This window comes from Vidua macroura, chromosome 12, assembly GCF_024509145.1.
Source record: "Vidua macroura isolate BioBank_ID:100142 chromosome 12, ASM2450914v1, whole genome shotgun sequence".
Classification (NCBI taxonomy): Eukaryota; Metazoa; Chordata; class Aves; order Passeriformes; family Viduidae; genus Vidua; species Vidua macroura.
The window spans coordinates 11952034-11968159 of NC_071582.1; the positions used below are offsets into that span (position 1 = coordinate 11952034).

The window sequence follows — 16126 nt, forward strand, 5'->3', positions numbered from 1 at the left end:
AGTTGCTGAGAAGCCACAACATTTACTTATACAGAAAAAAATTCCTTTAAATGGACTGGACAGGTTTGCACTATTTTTGTAAAGCTAAAATTAAAAATATGACCATACAGTTGAAAATCCACAGTAAACATTTTTGTTATATTTAGTTAACCCACAATTATTTGGGTCTAATAGCCCAGATTTTTGTCTGTTAAGGGATTTTATACAAGCTTTCATTAACATTAGTCTGCTGGGTCACAGCAGCTTGGAAGGTTCTTGCTGCAGTGCAATCTATTAGTGCCCTGGAAAATGGCACTATTCTTTCAAGGGCATTTGGTGGTTTGTAAGTGAACTGAATTTACCTGTTCATGGGTGACCTGACAGAAATCCTCTGCAGGAGCAAAGCTCAGAGAACTCGGAAGTAAGTTGAAGTGGGAGAAACCAGGCCTTTACTGTAGTTGAGTGGATTAGGAAAGTATATTTACATTTTTGGTCTAATTAATTACCTAATTCTATACATTATAGTAGACTTAAGGATCCACATGCTTTTAAGAATCTGGCATTAGTTCCCTAACACTGCTTTTTATGCTCTCCTTTAGGCACCACAGAGGGTAAGACCATATAACCCAGTTCTGTTCAATCCTGCAAGGGTTTCTTTGAGGGCTTCAGTTTTTCCTCTTTCAGAGCACTCCAGCCTTGGCTCAGATATAAACTAATCAGGTGTGGGCCCTCTGGTTTTGTTTCTTTTAACCATGACAGAGTATGGCTTAGGAAATCTGTGGAGCGAATATACAAGTTGTGATGTAGCAAACAGATTCTAATATAGATGTGACTTTTAGAAATATCATATGTAGTCTATCTTCAGTTAGGCAGAGAGGGTTTGTTTGGACTGCCCATCCAAACAGAAGAGATAGAAGAAGGTTTCTGTATTATCAGAGGCATTTAGTGTTGAAAGCTGAAAATACGTGAATCATTTCATTATTTTAGAATAAGGCTTAGAGAGTACCGAGCTGTTTGCTGTCCTGAAGATAATTATGCCTGAAAAGAAAACTGCCTGAGAAGAAAAGCAAGCTATAACAAAAAATTTTAAACACAAACATAATTTTTTTGATATAAAATGCTGCCTATAACAGACTAATAGCTCATGCCAGGATCCCAGCCTTTAACCAGTACTCATTTGGTAAACGGCTGCAAAGGAGTCTGCAAATAACACACAGCCACTCTCTGCTGCCTGGAGGAGCGTGTTCCCAGCCAGAGGAAGCTGTGTCAAGGTAGCAAATTCCCCCCTCCACCAAGAGGCTCTCTCAGAGCCAGCACTGCCCAGGACACAGCTCAGGTCCCTGGCTGGCAGCCAGAGCCCAGCACCCATTGTGGTTGCCAATTCCTAACATGACAAGCACAACACAACCCCAGAGATTTTAAGGTAATCTGGCCAGTAGAGCATTGCTCTACCAAAGGGTGGTCTCCGAATCAATCACAGCCTTTGGCAAGTCTGTGGCCTGACAATTGAAACCAGACATGTTTTCAGTTCATTCTTTGGGTTACTACTGTTCGATGGTGATTTACAAGAGAGTGTGAGCTATGGCAATCTCTCACGCAACTTTAGATATTCCCTAAACGAATGCACATTTAGAAATCTCCTTGCTCTAAAACAATGCCTCATAAGAAAAGAATATTTAAAGAGAAACCATCCTTAAAAATAGGCCAAGCTGCCTTTCTTCAGCGTTCAAAAATAGAGGCACTATTTTGCAAAACACAGTGCAACTAACTCCAGCAGCAACAAAATCAGAAACTAAAATATCTCTTCTTGTGTGATACTCTCAAGTCCATGGTTCTGGAGGCACTCAATTTTCTCATTTCTGTCCTAGTTTGAAATGCTTTCAGAAAGCCTGTTCACAAGATAAACAGCACAGAGTTTCTCACTAGCACGCTGTATTGAATTACAAAATAAATAAGAGCAGAAGCAATATCAGCAGTAGCAGAACATTGCTATGTTAAATGTTTCTGTCTCATTTTAGACTACTTGTGTCTCAGCACTATTTTCAGCTTTTACAGTTGTGAAATACTCTGGAGAAAAGAAAAGGCATTATAGAGGTGCTGATGAAGTTTTAGTCTCTAAGCGTTGCTGCCTGGAGTGTACAACATGAGACACTTCATCCTAGACCTAATTTTATTTCCAGTCTCTCAAGGAAGATTTCTACATGTATTTGCAAATGTAGATTACTGAAAGTGTTAGAAGTGGTTCCATCACTTGAAAGTCTTCTACAGAACAGCCAAGTAGGAACTCTGTGGGACTGGGTCAGACAGCAAGTTCTATTTTAAATACAGGGCTGGTCTTGCTTCTCCTTTTACCTCTATTTGAGTGTTTTATCAGCCATTATAGAAAGCAAGAGAGACCAGGAGTTGAATTCAGAGAGAGAGTTCACTCTGAAGGAGAATTTACATGTAGAAAGAAGATGAAGGATGTTTTGACGTGCTCTAGCAAGGCTTTGCTGTGCTAAAATAAGGAAACAGTGCAGTAGGTGCTCCATATAGAAGTTAAAGTCCATTCATATTTACCACCCAAACAGCTCACACAAACCAATTTAGTCATAAATTAAATTATGTCATGCATGCTTCTGGTGAACAATACTTCCTAAATAGTAGCCATGGTATTAAAGCAAACAGAACTATATTGGGAGAGGAAAACAATGAACTACAGCACCAGCTTGGGAACAGCAGATCAATTCTGAGATATTAGTTGCAAACCAAACCTCCTGTAAATATGGGTGGCGTGTGGTGTCTTTAACCACAGCCATCTCCTTCCTTTTATGCCCCATTATTCAGGCTTGATGGAGGTCTCTATGCTGACAGCCACACAGGTTTGGACACCCCCTGACCCTTCTCAGCAGAAGTGCTTTTTTATGGCACAATAGAAAAAAAAAAAAATAGGCAAAATCCTTGCACTAGGCTTTGATATTAGTAGGTCAGTACTAATCAGTATGTGTCTGGGCTTGGCATCTCTTCCCATCCACACAGGCAGCACTAACACTTTGGCAAGTGTACCAAAATAAAGTGTACCTGTACCAAAAATAAACCCTGAAAACCAAAGTGAAAGCACCTCTTCTCTTCACTGTACCTTTAATCCAGTATTAACTACAGTCACAGTGAGCCTGCATTGTTGAGAAAAAAAAAAAAAAAAGACAAAATTGGGTGGTGTTTTTTGTGGTTTGGTGGTTGTTTTCTTTCAAGCAAAGGTCCATCTGCACAGTTCCATAATTGCTGCAGATTTGGCCTGGAGCAGCCACACACAAGGCCCTGGGCCAGCAGGTGCTGGCTGACAGCTGCCTGCAGGGCACTGGGGACCCTCCAGGTGTTCTGCTGCTATTCTGCCTCTGTTCTGCTGCTATTTGAAAAGCTGAAAGCTTTAGATTAATGCCCTAATGCTGTCAGTGCCAACCCTTAAGCTTCTGCCTTGCCTCTGCAAAGTAAGAGGAGAGACTGAGCCTGTCCAGTGGCACAGGAAATAACCAGAGCATGTGCATGAAGCTGTCAAAATGAAAAAAGATGTGTACATTGCATTTTGATAACCTCTAAACATTATTTTTTATTAGGGCTTTTAAAGAAGATGTAGGTGAACTTTTGCAGAAGACTCTCAGCCTAGAGAGTTCTCATATAAAGGATAAATTGCTAAAAACCCACAATTCTGTTATGTTTTTGTATGTTGCTTTTGTAGTAAATAATAATGCAGTTTTCTTTTTGTGTAGTTTCCACCTTTAAGTTATACCAGCGTGCAAAACACGTGTACAGTGAGGCTGCCAGAGTGCTGGAATTTCAGAAGATTTGCAGCGAAGCACCTGCCAACGCACTCCAGCTGCTGGGAGAATTAATGAAGCAGAGCCATATCAGCTGCAGGGAGATGTATGAGTGCAGCTGTCCTGACCTGGACCGCCTGGTCGACATCTGCCTGTAAGTTCTGACCACAAGGAAGAGTAATCGTCTATGGAGAATACGGTTTGAATTGAGGAGAAAACATGACATCCTTGGCTATTGCAATCTTAAAATGAAAGTATTCTTGTCTCTTCTTACAAAATTAATCTCCTGCAGGGACATTACACGGTCAATTGTTTCCCTGCTGACATCTGTGTAATGCTTTCAGATGAAAGCTACGGTTTATGGCTTTATTACAGATTTTGCTTTTGGACTGACTCATGGTCACAAGTGTTATGTTAGACTGCTGGCTACTCTTTTTTAAGTTGCAGAAGAAGTCATAAGTGGTTTTCTTAAAACATCATCTTACTTGTTCTGTCTGAACTGTTACTTTTTCTCTATTTTTTAGAATTATAGTGCCATAGAATGATTTGGGTTGGAAGGGACCTTAAAGATCATCATGTTCCAACTCCCCTGCCATGGGCAGAGACATCTTGCACCAGACCAGGCTGCTCAGAGCCCCATCCAAACTGGCCTTGAACACTATCAGGGATGGGGCATCCACAGTTTCTCTGGGCAGCCTATTCCAGTGCCTCACAACTCTCATATGAAATAATTTCTTTCCAATATCTAACCTAAATCTACCTTTTTCATGTTTCTTAACAATTTCAGTACTGCTGCCACAGGAGTTCCAGGGCATAAACAAGCTGTTCTACAATCTTAGCTTGTCTTGCAATTATAATGAAATGTAGTAAAATGCCATTTGCATTTTTTTCAATTAAAAAATAAGTTATCTGGAGTATCAGATAGTTTGGAGAGCATTTCACTGTTTAAGAAATAAGTGTGCTGTTACAGGGGTTGGCACTGTGCTTCTCTCTGTGTTGTCTGAGCTTTCCACATATCATTAAGTCCCCATCTCTGCCTCAGCATTAATCTTTCAGCTGTGATCCCTTCCTAACTCAGTTTGGTCATGAGGAAACAATCTCAATTCCAAAGCACATTCCCAGAGTGCCATTTTGTCCCTTCTCTTCTCCCACACACAGGTTGTTGTGGTATCAGGCTGTTGTTTCCATGGCTCAGCTACAGGGGACAATGAGATCTGGTACAATGGTGTTTTAATCCACAAAGTAAAAACAAGCCCTTAGTACTCACACCCTACATAGCATTTCATCCCTCCCACAGGGTCAGCATCAAACAATGTACACATTTCAGTCCTTCTTAATTTCTCTTTTTCTGGTATTTTTAATCACAGGACAGACACCTGATGCTAACTGTGATCTAAATTCAGTGCCTATAGAGGGAATTTAGTGGTTGGTGATCATTTTAACAGTGGCTGTGGGAAATAAACAGTTGCCCAGCTGGGCTGTCCCACCTCTACTCCAACCCTCCCTCTGCTCCAGCCACCCTGTCCCACCTGCTCCCCACAGTCCCATAATGGCTCCCTGGTGATGCCACCCTCATGACTTGTGCCCTTAATTGTTCCTTTCTCTCCTTGGAGAAGGGTGTGCTTAGTTTGGGAAACTGCCCTAAGCCAGAGCATTACTGCCCTGCCAGAAGGGAAACGGGGGGTGACACAAGTGTTTGCAGGCCTGAGTCAAGAAATGTTGTTTCACTGTCTTTTAGAAGCAAATATCCCATCCTCCCTCTACGTATTTTCAGTCTTGAAGAAAATAAACCATTTCAATTTGAAGTTAAAAAAAATAAATAATTAATACCTTACCACCTTTACCAGTTTTTTTTTTTTTTTTTTTATTAACTGAGAAAGTAGTCTGGCTTAGAATGAAAATATGAATTTTACAAGCATGCAATTTACCATACGCATTTTCTTCTGCACTCATGGATTTTTTAAGTTGCAGTACCCATTTATCAGGTTTGTAAATCAATAGAGTACAAAACATGATTATTTAGGTGTGTCTGATTTCTTTTGCAGACAAGATGGAATAGCCTCTGAGGCAGAAAGCTACAAACCTAAAAACTGAACGGAAGACTTCTGGACACTGACAGATTATTTTGCATGTGGGATACATGTGCTGTTTTGTGCTAAAACACAAAGCAGACTGATAGCAACTGAGCAGAACAAGTTTTGATTCTTCTCTTGGGACCCAGTCCAGGGTGTAACTCCCAATCAGTTTATTGTATCACACAGTGACCACATCATACAATAAGCTGTGACAGTCACTCAGCAGGGCAGTTCCACCAGCGTTATCCCAGCTGCTCAAAGGGAACTGCTGATCTGTGTGTGAGAAGGGAGAACCATCTCCAGGGTCAGCTGAAAACAGAAATTGAGCTCTACTGAATTATCAAGGATCCTGGGCAATGAAGTCTTGATCCTTTGCAAAGCATTGGCACTGCCTGTTCTGAGGCACCACTGGCAGGGCAGGAGCCTTAAATTAACATCTGCATTGCTTTAGGTACAGTAACTGCCCAGAGCTGCTGCCTCAGTCAGTAGCATCCAATGAATGCACTTGGCAGACCTGAGGAAACCATTCTGTTCTCAGAAAAGCTGGGAGGAAACTGTCCTGCCCTGTGCAGAGGAAAACAAGCAGGTACAACCTGGCCAGATGTGCTCTGCAGCCTGGGGTTACCTGTGTCACATTCCAGTAGAGCTGCAAGGATGGCAGTGACAGCCTCTGGCAGCAGGAAGCTCAGCATGGGAATGGAAATTGTGTTCCCCATTTGTGCTGAGCTCTGTGCTTCCATGGCAACACAGCTCCAGCCAGCTCAGGCAGGGGGACACTGGCTGGCAGGCAGGAGCACAGCCACAGCACCAAAAGGAAAGCAGCAGTTAGGATTTTTCTAAATTAAATTAAAATTCATCGGAGCATTTCAGTTCCCGGGAGCAAGATATTAATAGTAAAGGAAAAAAGTGATGTGTGTGCCCACGTTACATCAGATTTCTGATTTACCAGCAGAAGAGCCCACAGTATATGATGGGCAGAGCTAAATACCACAATGGAGTGTCATTCACATGGAATGATTTCAGATTTATATATTATTTCATCTGGGGGCTTTTATTGTATTCTTTGCACAGAAGAAAGTAAATTGTTTGTTCATTATTCTTTGCAGTCTTGTCCCATCAAGAATATTTCCTAAGAAATGCATCTTTCTTCTCTAAAAGTTTAGTATTAAATCTTTTTCTGATTCAGTAATTAGATTTCTAAAAGTGTATAGCTCTTCTGGGTGAATGCAGCTTAAGCCAGCATCTAATTTTTGGAAAAAAAGTCTTAACTTTTCTTAAGTTGTACATTAAAAAACCTAAAGAACATAAAATCACTAGTCACTCTGGGAAGACTTGGCTGATGTGATTATAGAAATGGTCAGGAACTACATAAATTACATTCTTTACTCACGATGATGTACAGCTGCCCTGTAACGTTCAAAAGCTTTTCCAAAAATACATTCCACAGAATTGCCCGAGTCTACTGCTGCTCTCTCCTTACAAGGTTTAAACTGTGAAGAATAATCTGCATATCCAGATATTTTCTCTTTTGCCTAGATCTTTATGTTTTACTGTATAAGCTCTCCCAAGAAAGAAAGGGATCCATACTTGCTGTGGTTTGTAGTGCTGAAAACTGTAACCACGAGTTGGTCAGTTGTTTTTTTCATTTTGCAAAGATTGAAGACTTGTACTTTCTCTAACCCTCCTCATACTCTTGGTAGCTGGTTTACCTGTTAGTCTTCTAAAGCAGGTAACACAGCAGATTTACTAAACAATTAAGGAAAAAAAATTGGATTTGAGCTCCTGAATAAGTTAGGTACTCTTGAAAATCTCTCAGTCCTTAGTGTTGCACATAACTTACTTTCATTTTCTTATTCTCCATCTTTTGGTGCTATAAATCCTGATAAATTTTGTGTTCCCAGCCATGCCTCTTACATGACAGGCAGATGAATCCTCTCAGACCACTTTTAAAAGATACAGATTGTACATTACATCCAGGTACATTATGATAGCAAACACAATTCTGCATTTTATCAAGACTCTTACCATTTCCACTGATGATTTTCTTAAAGCTGCAGAGCCTGCAATCATGGCATAATTTGAAATTTCAACAAAGCCAGAAACACTTAAAGATGCTATTCAAATGCAAATTAAATTACAAAGCAGAATAAGTGCAATCCTCCCCATGTATATATTTAAATCTTACCATGTTAACTCCATGGTTCCTGAAAAGCTATTTCATAATTTTAAGTATTTCAAATTAACAATATTGCTGTAGGGTTTTTTTACCTCTTAAAAGCACAGTTATTTTAAAAACGTACTACTACCATGTCTTGCCTACTGTTCCCATATACCAAACTATGGGGTTTCCATTTTTACTCCCTCCTTTTATTCTTTTATTCTTCTATTCTTCTTTCCTTTGCTACATGTTTTTAATCATTAACATATTTTTACTCATATTTGTACTCATTAACAACCCCATAAGCTAATTCTCTTTGTGTCCAGTGAAGACTGGAACAAGATACATAAACATTTCCAGAAGCAAAGGCCAGAACCTGGGACTGGGAGCTGAGTGCCCCCAGCACTGGGCTCCAGACACTTTATCCTCCTCCCTGCCTTCCCTGTCCCCATGTTGCAGCACAGCCCAGCAGCCCATGAGGCCTTTCCCACACATGAAATCCACACCTCCCCATCCACAAGATCCTCAGACTCCTCTCCAAAAAGATCCCAATGCAAAGAGGAGTGTCTTGCCAGGAATGCCACTTTACTAGAGGGGTCCAGCTTAGTACTGAACTGATTAAAACTTCAATGAGGCAGTTTCAGACCTGTTCCAAAGACAACTTCCTTGTGTTTGATCTAGGTACATCCCAGGCACCACATCTCCTGCAGACACAGAATTAGGTGCTCCCTCCTGGATCCATGCAGTACCAGGTACCCAGTTTTCAGTTTTCAGCACTGCCCATCAGGTTCCTCAGCAGCCCCAGGTGGCTGCTAGCACCATATTTGACACTGTTAAGCCACAGTATTTTGAAACACAGTGACTTCAGCTCTGCAACTAGCATATTTTCTGTCTACTTTATGCTTTATTTCAACTAAGTATTTGAAAATGACTCAGTAAAAATGAGGCATGAGCATGACCACAGAGAATTATGAAATCAATAAAAGATTCAGAACAATTCTGAAGGGATTTCAGTTGCCTACCAAAATAAAAGCCAGACACCATCTGAAATATGAAGTTCTGTCTGAGGTAACAGACAAAATGAGTACAGACAGTTCATTTAACGGATTCTGAAAAGTGGATTGGGCCTTATAAAGTCAATGGGAATATCCTTATTTATTGTAACTGATACTGGATTGGATCCTGCTCATTTTAGGAGGTTGCTCCATGGACTAAAAACTACCAAAATTGCATCAGAGAATGAGTGTCTTACAGGAATAACAATAAGTAAAATAAAACACCAACAGGAAATGCAGAATGAACATAAAATCGAGTCAATATGAAGGGTGGCACCACACAGACACACTGAAGAAAGTGTTTCTGTTCAAGAAGAGATGTGTGTTTAGAATCAAACACATATGCAAGTACTTGCTTGAAATATGACCTAAACCTCTGCTAACCCAGCACTACACCAGATTCATTTAACATAAAATGCACACATGAAAAATTACAACAGCCCACTCCAAATGAGCTGTCATTTTCCAATGCTATTCACATGATCTTGTCTCTCCCTCTAACATATTCTAGGGCTGGTGAATCTCTCTGTGCATAGCTATTGGAAAAACATCAAAAGTATTTGTTTGTAAATCAGATTAGATCTCCCACAGGAATAAGATTTCAGATGAGTTTTCTAAATCTGACTGATTCTGTTCTCACTAGATTAGAAAAGCCCCAAAATAACTTACTACATGGTCTTTTTCCAAGTAAAGATCAGGAACTCAGGTAACCAAACTATTGAAAACAATTCTAAATTCTAATGAGATGGCATCTGAGTCGTGCAGTGTAACAGCATGGGATTTGCTCTAGGACATTTCTAGCAGGCCAGTATCTTGAGACTGGGAATGGTTTATATTTTGCATGTCATTTATTTGTCATTGTTCTTTCTGTTCACACTCCTCATTAAGAGCATTTTTTTTTTTAGGTCTACATTTATAATTTACCTCTACTGCTGTCAGTCTTAAGTTCATGAGGTTCCTCTAAAGAGAGATACCCAATTATGTCCATTCAGCATAAACAGAAGTTTATGTAGTTTATTTATACAGAGTGCAGTGACTCTATGACTTCTTGAGAGTCTCTGAACTCTCCTTTTCTTGACTGGCACACTCAGCAGTCCTGCAGAAGCCTGTGAATCTTCAGCATGGTTTAGATCTGTCCTGGAAGAATAGAGCTATTTGTCTTTGCCACATTAGAAAATGGCTTGCATGCCTACATCCTGTGCAATTAGTTTATGAACCCTCTTTTGTTATTTTTGTCATGTATTTCTGTTTTCACTTCTGATGTCTTATGAATGTTGCTAACACAATTCCTTTCTTCTCCTGCTTTCTTCATCTCAGCTGTGCTGTGATCCTAAAAACAGCTGATGCTGAAGCTTTAGAAGACAGGGGGACTTTTGGAACTGACAGAAATTACTATATTGCAGTTTAAGGCATCAGCACTTTTCTTTGGTCCAAAAGGGTAACTGCAAATTGCTGTAGTGTTACATACAAGCAAGTGAACATCAGAAAAGCCTGATGACATGGGAATGAATACTCAAAACACATCTGAGTTTTCTAGTAAAATTTTATATATTGCAAGGTACCTCTTTTTGGTTTATTTTACATGATTTTTTCCCTGTTATTTTCTTTTAGGCAATTTGGGGCCATTGGGTCACGTCTGACTGGAGCTGGATGGGGTGGCTGCACTGTGTCAATGGTGCCTACTGACAAGCTGAACACTTTCCTAAAAAATGTAAAAAAAGCTTATTACCAAACAGATGGCCAAAGGTTAGCAGTGGAGAATAGTCTGTTTGCTACCAAACCTGGAAGAGGAGCTTTGGTTTTTGTTGAGGCCTAAAGAACGTAAAAATTTTAAAGAAACTATGTAGAGCATGTAGAACTGGCAGTACTTCCCATGCCACAGTACATGAATGCTTTTTCTGGTTTGTATTGTAACGAGCAGTTGCTATTATCAAAATGTATTTCTGAAGAAGCAATTAAAAGAAAACTCTTTGATTATAAGTCTTTTTTCCCCATATTAAATATATCTTTCAGTATAAAGATTGATTTACTAAAACCAATTGACAGGGAAAACGGAAATTGAAATAAAGATGATGATTTCTTACAGTGTCTCTCTCTCTTTTTTTCCCTTTACTGTATTAAAAGAGAGATGAGGTGTGCAATGAGCTGCCTCAGTGGAGGGAGGGTACCTTGCAGTGTTTGCAGGGCTGTTCAGTGCTTTTTCTCTGCAGGTCCTGGACATTGTTTTGTTTGGAGTGTTCTGTAAAAAAGGAAGATTAAACTGAAGAATTCAAAAAATTGGAAGGACCTTGCTAAACATTTGAAGTTTTCTACTCTCCATAAGTAGGATAATTACTGTTGTAATTCATAATAATATTGGAGGAGCACTGCAGGCCAAGCATTAGGAATGCATTGTGTTAAGTAGGACAACTTTTCTCCTAGAGATATTTCTTAGGTATCTTTGTGCAGGTATGAAAGTTTCAACAAAAATGAATGCTATTCATGAGCTGTATGATACGATAACTTAAGTGAATGGAGCAAATAATGAAGCAAAGTTGCATTTTGAGTTACCCAAACACTGTACTCTCATGCTTGAGTCCCAGCTGTGCATCTACATCATAGAACATTTTCATTTTATGCAAAACTATTATAAAGGACTAAATATGATCCACTCACCATATTAAAAAAAACCAGTTAAAATGTATAAGGAATAATTATTGAGAGAATTTACTCAGTTGTACTAAGCAAAAGTAAATTCTAGGTAGGACCAAGGGAAAATGTCATTGACATTACTGACAAATTGTGACCTTGCTACCAGGGTCTGCTCCTGCCATCTCCTGTAACTGCTGTGGCAGTACAGACCCACAGTTCATAACCTTCCTCCTCAGCAGGAGAAGTAGTTGTGATTGCAGAAAGGGGACTGTACATCAGGATCCCCCAAAGATGTCCTAACCCTGCTCCCAAGGGGAAAGTCAGGCTCCTGTGGCCTCTCTCTTGCACAAACTTCTGCTTCTCTGCTCTCTCCAAAGAAAACCAAAGAGAAGATTTGGTTGTGTCACAGCCCTTGCAGCCATAAAAGACACAGCAAGAGTTGGCCCTGGGCACGTTTTTGTGATTCTAAGCACAAGTTAACGTCCAGAAGTCTGTATCAAATTAGAGATCTCTCGGATTTTCTGTACATTATCCATGCTAATTCAGGCCAAACCCAAATTCTCAGAAGCTCCTAATTCTGTGAGAAAACTCTGCCAAATCTGAGCACAGCAGATGAATGACAGCCAATGCAAACTACCAGATCTTTTCAGGAACCTCCAAGGGGAATGTCATAGCAGTAATATCAGTAGAGAAGATCTCTTATTTCTGACAACCAGGAAAAGTGGAACAGAGTGCTTGGGTCAAGCAAATCAAACACTCGAGAGGAAAAGGATGGACTCTGGGCACAAGGGGGGAAATGAAAAGAGGATTCTTAGGGAAGACAGTTACAAGGATGCATGTGAGAAGGGAAAGCAAAGGAGAGGGAACACAGTTTGGAACGATTGGCACAATTATAGAATGGGCTAATCTTAAACATTCCCTATTGCCATCTTTGAAATTTAGTATCTTGTAACCCATTTGTAATGTAGTAGATATACTGTGCATTCAAATAAACCTGTAATTATAGGACCCCAAAAAGTAAAAAAAATCAGGTATCTTCAACAATGTTTAAGATAACCACAGATATTTTGAAGAAAATATTACTATTGCTTTGTTACCAACTGCCTAATGAAATACAATCCTGAGCTTACTCCAGTGAGTTCCTATTTATTATCCTGTCATAAAAATGGAGTAGAATACGTAAATACCAGTCCTTTCATTAAGATATTTGCATAGAACTTTAGTTCAGCTGGATTCATGGAAACAGTAATCAGCATATGAGCAGAATAAAAATATATTATGGGGATTTTTTTCTTCTTTTTTTAAGTTGAGCATGACACACGAAGTCATAGAATCTTCCCCACAACACACAGGCTGCAGTAAATTTCAAATTTTTTCTGACAATGAATATTATAAACTATATTCTCATAAACAAAGAAAAGGAAACCAGATATAAAAGGAAAAAAACAAAAGTTCTAAACTTCTGATGAATCTCTTTCCTAATAAAATTTAGACCTAACTTTCATGGAAAAACCTACAGAATTCAAACTATTTACATAAAAAGGGCACTCAGGCATTTTTATTTACTGACTATATATAGGAAGTAAATGTTTCTTTTTAAACAAACAAAAAAAATTATTTGGGTTTTTTTTTGCTTGCTTTTTAAACCTTTAACGACAGTTTCTACATAATGGTAAAACTCCCCAATGATCAGAGCATGAGAATGACAAGGAGCAAAGATATTAGAAGTATCTCTAACAGTAAAGGAAGAAAATTTTGATGAAAATGTCTAAGTCTAGAGCAGAAGCTCATGAGCATATTGCCTAAGCAAGACTTTCCAAGACTGTATTTTTAGTAGCTTTTCCTGACTGCCTTTAAAAAATCTCTTCTATAGCTAGAGTAATGCTGATTGGTAAATCAGATCATAGAATTTAGGTTGGAAAAGACCTCTAAGACCATCAAGTCCAACCGTTAAGCCAGCACTGACAAGTGCACCACAAACCCTGTCCCCAAGTGCCACATCAACACATCTTTAAATCCCTCCAAGGATGGGGACTCCACCACTGCCCTGGGCAGCCTGTTCCAGTGCTTGACAATCCTTGCCATGAAGAACTTTTTCTGAATATCCAGTCTAAACCTCTTCTAGTGAAAGTGCTGATCAATGATGGAAAGTGGCTCAGTGAGCACTTCCACCAGGTCTCTCGGTTCCCTTGGGTGGATCCATCCAGCCCCAGAGACTTGTGAGTGTTGAAATCAAGTGGCAGTGAAGTCACTGACAATCTCCCCTTGGATTACAGGTGCTTCATTCTGATCCCTGTCCCTCTCCTCCAGCTCAGGGGGTTTGGTACCCAGAGAACAACTGCTCTTACTATTAATTCCTTCTCTGCCTTAGCCTTTAAGTGCCTCAGGCGTTTCCTCATCCTTTGTCACTATGTTAGCCCCTGCACCCAATAAAGGTTAGCACAAGCTACGATTATCCATGGAGTGTAATTTTATCTTAAGGCCTGACTGTAATTCATTCAATCAGGAGTTTAATCTTAGTGTGCAGTAAATGGGCTCTAAACATTTCCAAAAAGGATCTGGAATGGAGACACTGTTAGACATCTGGGTGCAGCATCATTGCCTGGTGCCATATTAATACCCTGTATTATGGTAATCCCACTGACATGTATGTCTTCATCACTGCATTTGCTGTCTGTGTCTCTTACACAGGAACATGCTCATCCTCTGAAATAGCACGAGAGCAATTTTACCATTCACTCAACGGGAGGGGACCACGACCGTGTATTTGACGTTTGCTGTCTTGGACACAGCACACACACAGACATATGGCAACCTAATATATAATAATTACTTACATAACATTTTCGGGAATATTGGTTTCTATTAATACGATCTGAATGCCAACTTTTATTTTAGCAACTGCTGAGTACTTAGTCAGTATAATCCTTCTGAAATTCCTCTCTGAGTCCATGTGTCTCTTTAATAACATCTTGATATGTTGGAGCAACTGCTGCACTACAGCTTTAGTCAAGTGAAAGATTTGCATTTTCAGATAACTGCGAAGCTTATTTGTGTGCAAAATCCCAACTAGATCTAGTTAAAGATACACAACATTCACAAGAGTATCCTGTTCTAAAAAAGATACCTTGCAAATTATAGCTGTTCTGGGCAGGACAGAAGTAGTGCTCCCTGATTCTTGTCATTATAAGGTTCATCAACAAAAAATGACTCCTATAAAAGAACTTATACTAAAAAGTACCAGTAGCATGAAAACTGGACTGGTAAGACAATGTCATGAAACCTGTGCTGTGAATCATGCAGCACATTAAATTGAGATTGAAGGCTAGGTACTGATAAGAGACTAGTTCACAATGTAGAAAGGACTACAGTGGGGAATGTAAAACTAACTGCAAATTGCTCACTGATACAGCCCTGTTTGACAGATTTTCCCAGTGCACAGAGAAGTGGCAGAGGAAGCCTGCCAAGCAGTGCTGCCGACACATCTGTCCTCCCTCAGCTCTGCAGTTCAGCCAGCTCTTTCATCAAATGCTCTTCTGAGATTCAATATCTCATAAAATAGAGACAAGAGATTAATTCTGGTACTGATCTTATCTCTTGTACTCTGCCCTGTGCTTTTGGACTTGTGTCACAAGTAATTGAGATTCTCTGAGAGACAACAGACCACAGCCTCCCCTGGCAGCCCCGGGTTCACAGAAGCAGCTGTCACTGTGCTGAGGGCAGGCAGTGCCCAGCCAGCTCCTCCCGTGCCCTGGACTGCAGTGCTGCCCTGCCCCGGCCAGCAGGGCAGAGCTGGAGCTGCTACATTGGCAACCACTGCTTCTTGGGCACGTGTTTTTCCTCTGGTCACATACGATGGCTTGACCAGTTAAACCTGTGGGTGAACGTTTTCTGGAGCTCCTGAAGCCTCTGCAGGTTTGGTCACTGATTTCAGCATAACAATGGATTTACCAGCCCATACTCCCTGCTAACAGCTCAAGCAATACAATAACAAATAGAGAGAATTTGCACATAGAGCTAACGTGCCCAAATCTCACAAGTAATTTAAGGCACTCACACCAAATTCATCATAGGTGTCAGACCTTGCAATGGAAAAACTGTAGACAAGTAAAAAATGTTTAAGCTTCAGATGAGAAGACATTAAGGACCTTTCAGAATTAATTGATCATTAAAATGCTTGAGATTGATTTCCAATAGCAGTGCTTCCTGTAGAAGCAACAAACTGAGGAGGATTCATACAAAAGCACTGGGTATACTTATTGGATTTTAAGTCTAATGCATTTTAAGAACTGCTATAATCTCCGAAACCTTTTTTTTGTTGGCCAAAATTACACATTAATATTAAAAGGAAAAAAAAATATCTTTCCACTAAAGCACAACTTTCTGCACTTGGCACACGAGAATCAAATAAATCAATAGAGATTAGATGTACTT

The 16126-nt window shown here is 39.9% G+C and overlaps 1 protein-coding gene across 2 annotated transcripts in view; it reads left to right on the forward strand.

The window, feature by feature from the left end:
* The window catches only part of GALK2 (galactokinase 2), a 46175-nt gene extending 35029 nt beyond the window's left edge, over positions 1 to 11146 (forward strand). For both annotated transcript variants that reach the window (XM_053988802.1, XM_053988803.1), the window contains exons 9-10: positions 3726 to 3927; positions 10673 to 11146. In XM_053988802.1, the coding sequence (XP_053844777.1) occupies positions 3726 to 3927; positions 10673 to 10877 (407 nt within the window). In that variant the 3' untranslated portion in view covers positions 10878 to 11146. The remainder of the gene's footprint in view (positions 1 to 3725; positions 3928 to 10672) is intronic.
* The last annotated feature ends 4980 nt before the right edge of the window (positions 11147 to 16126 follow it).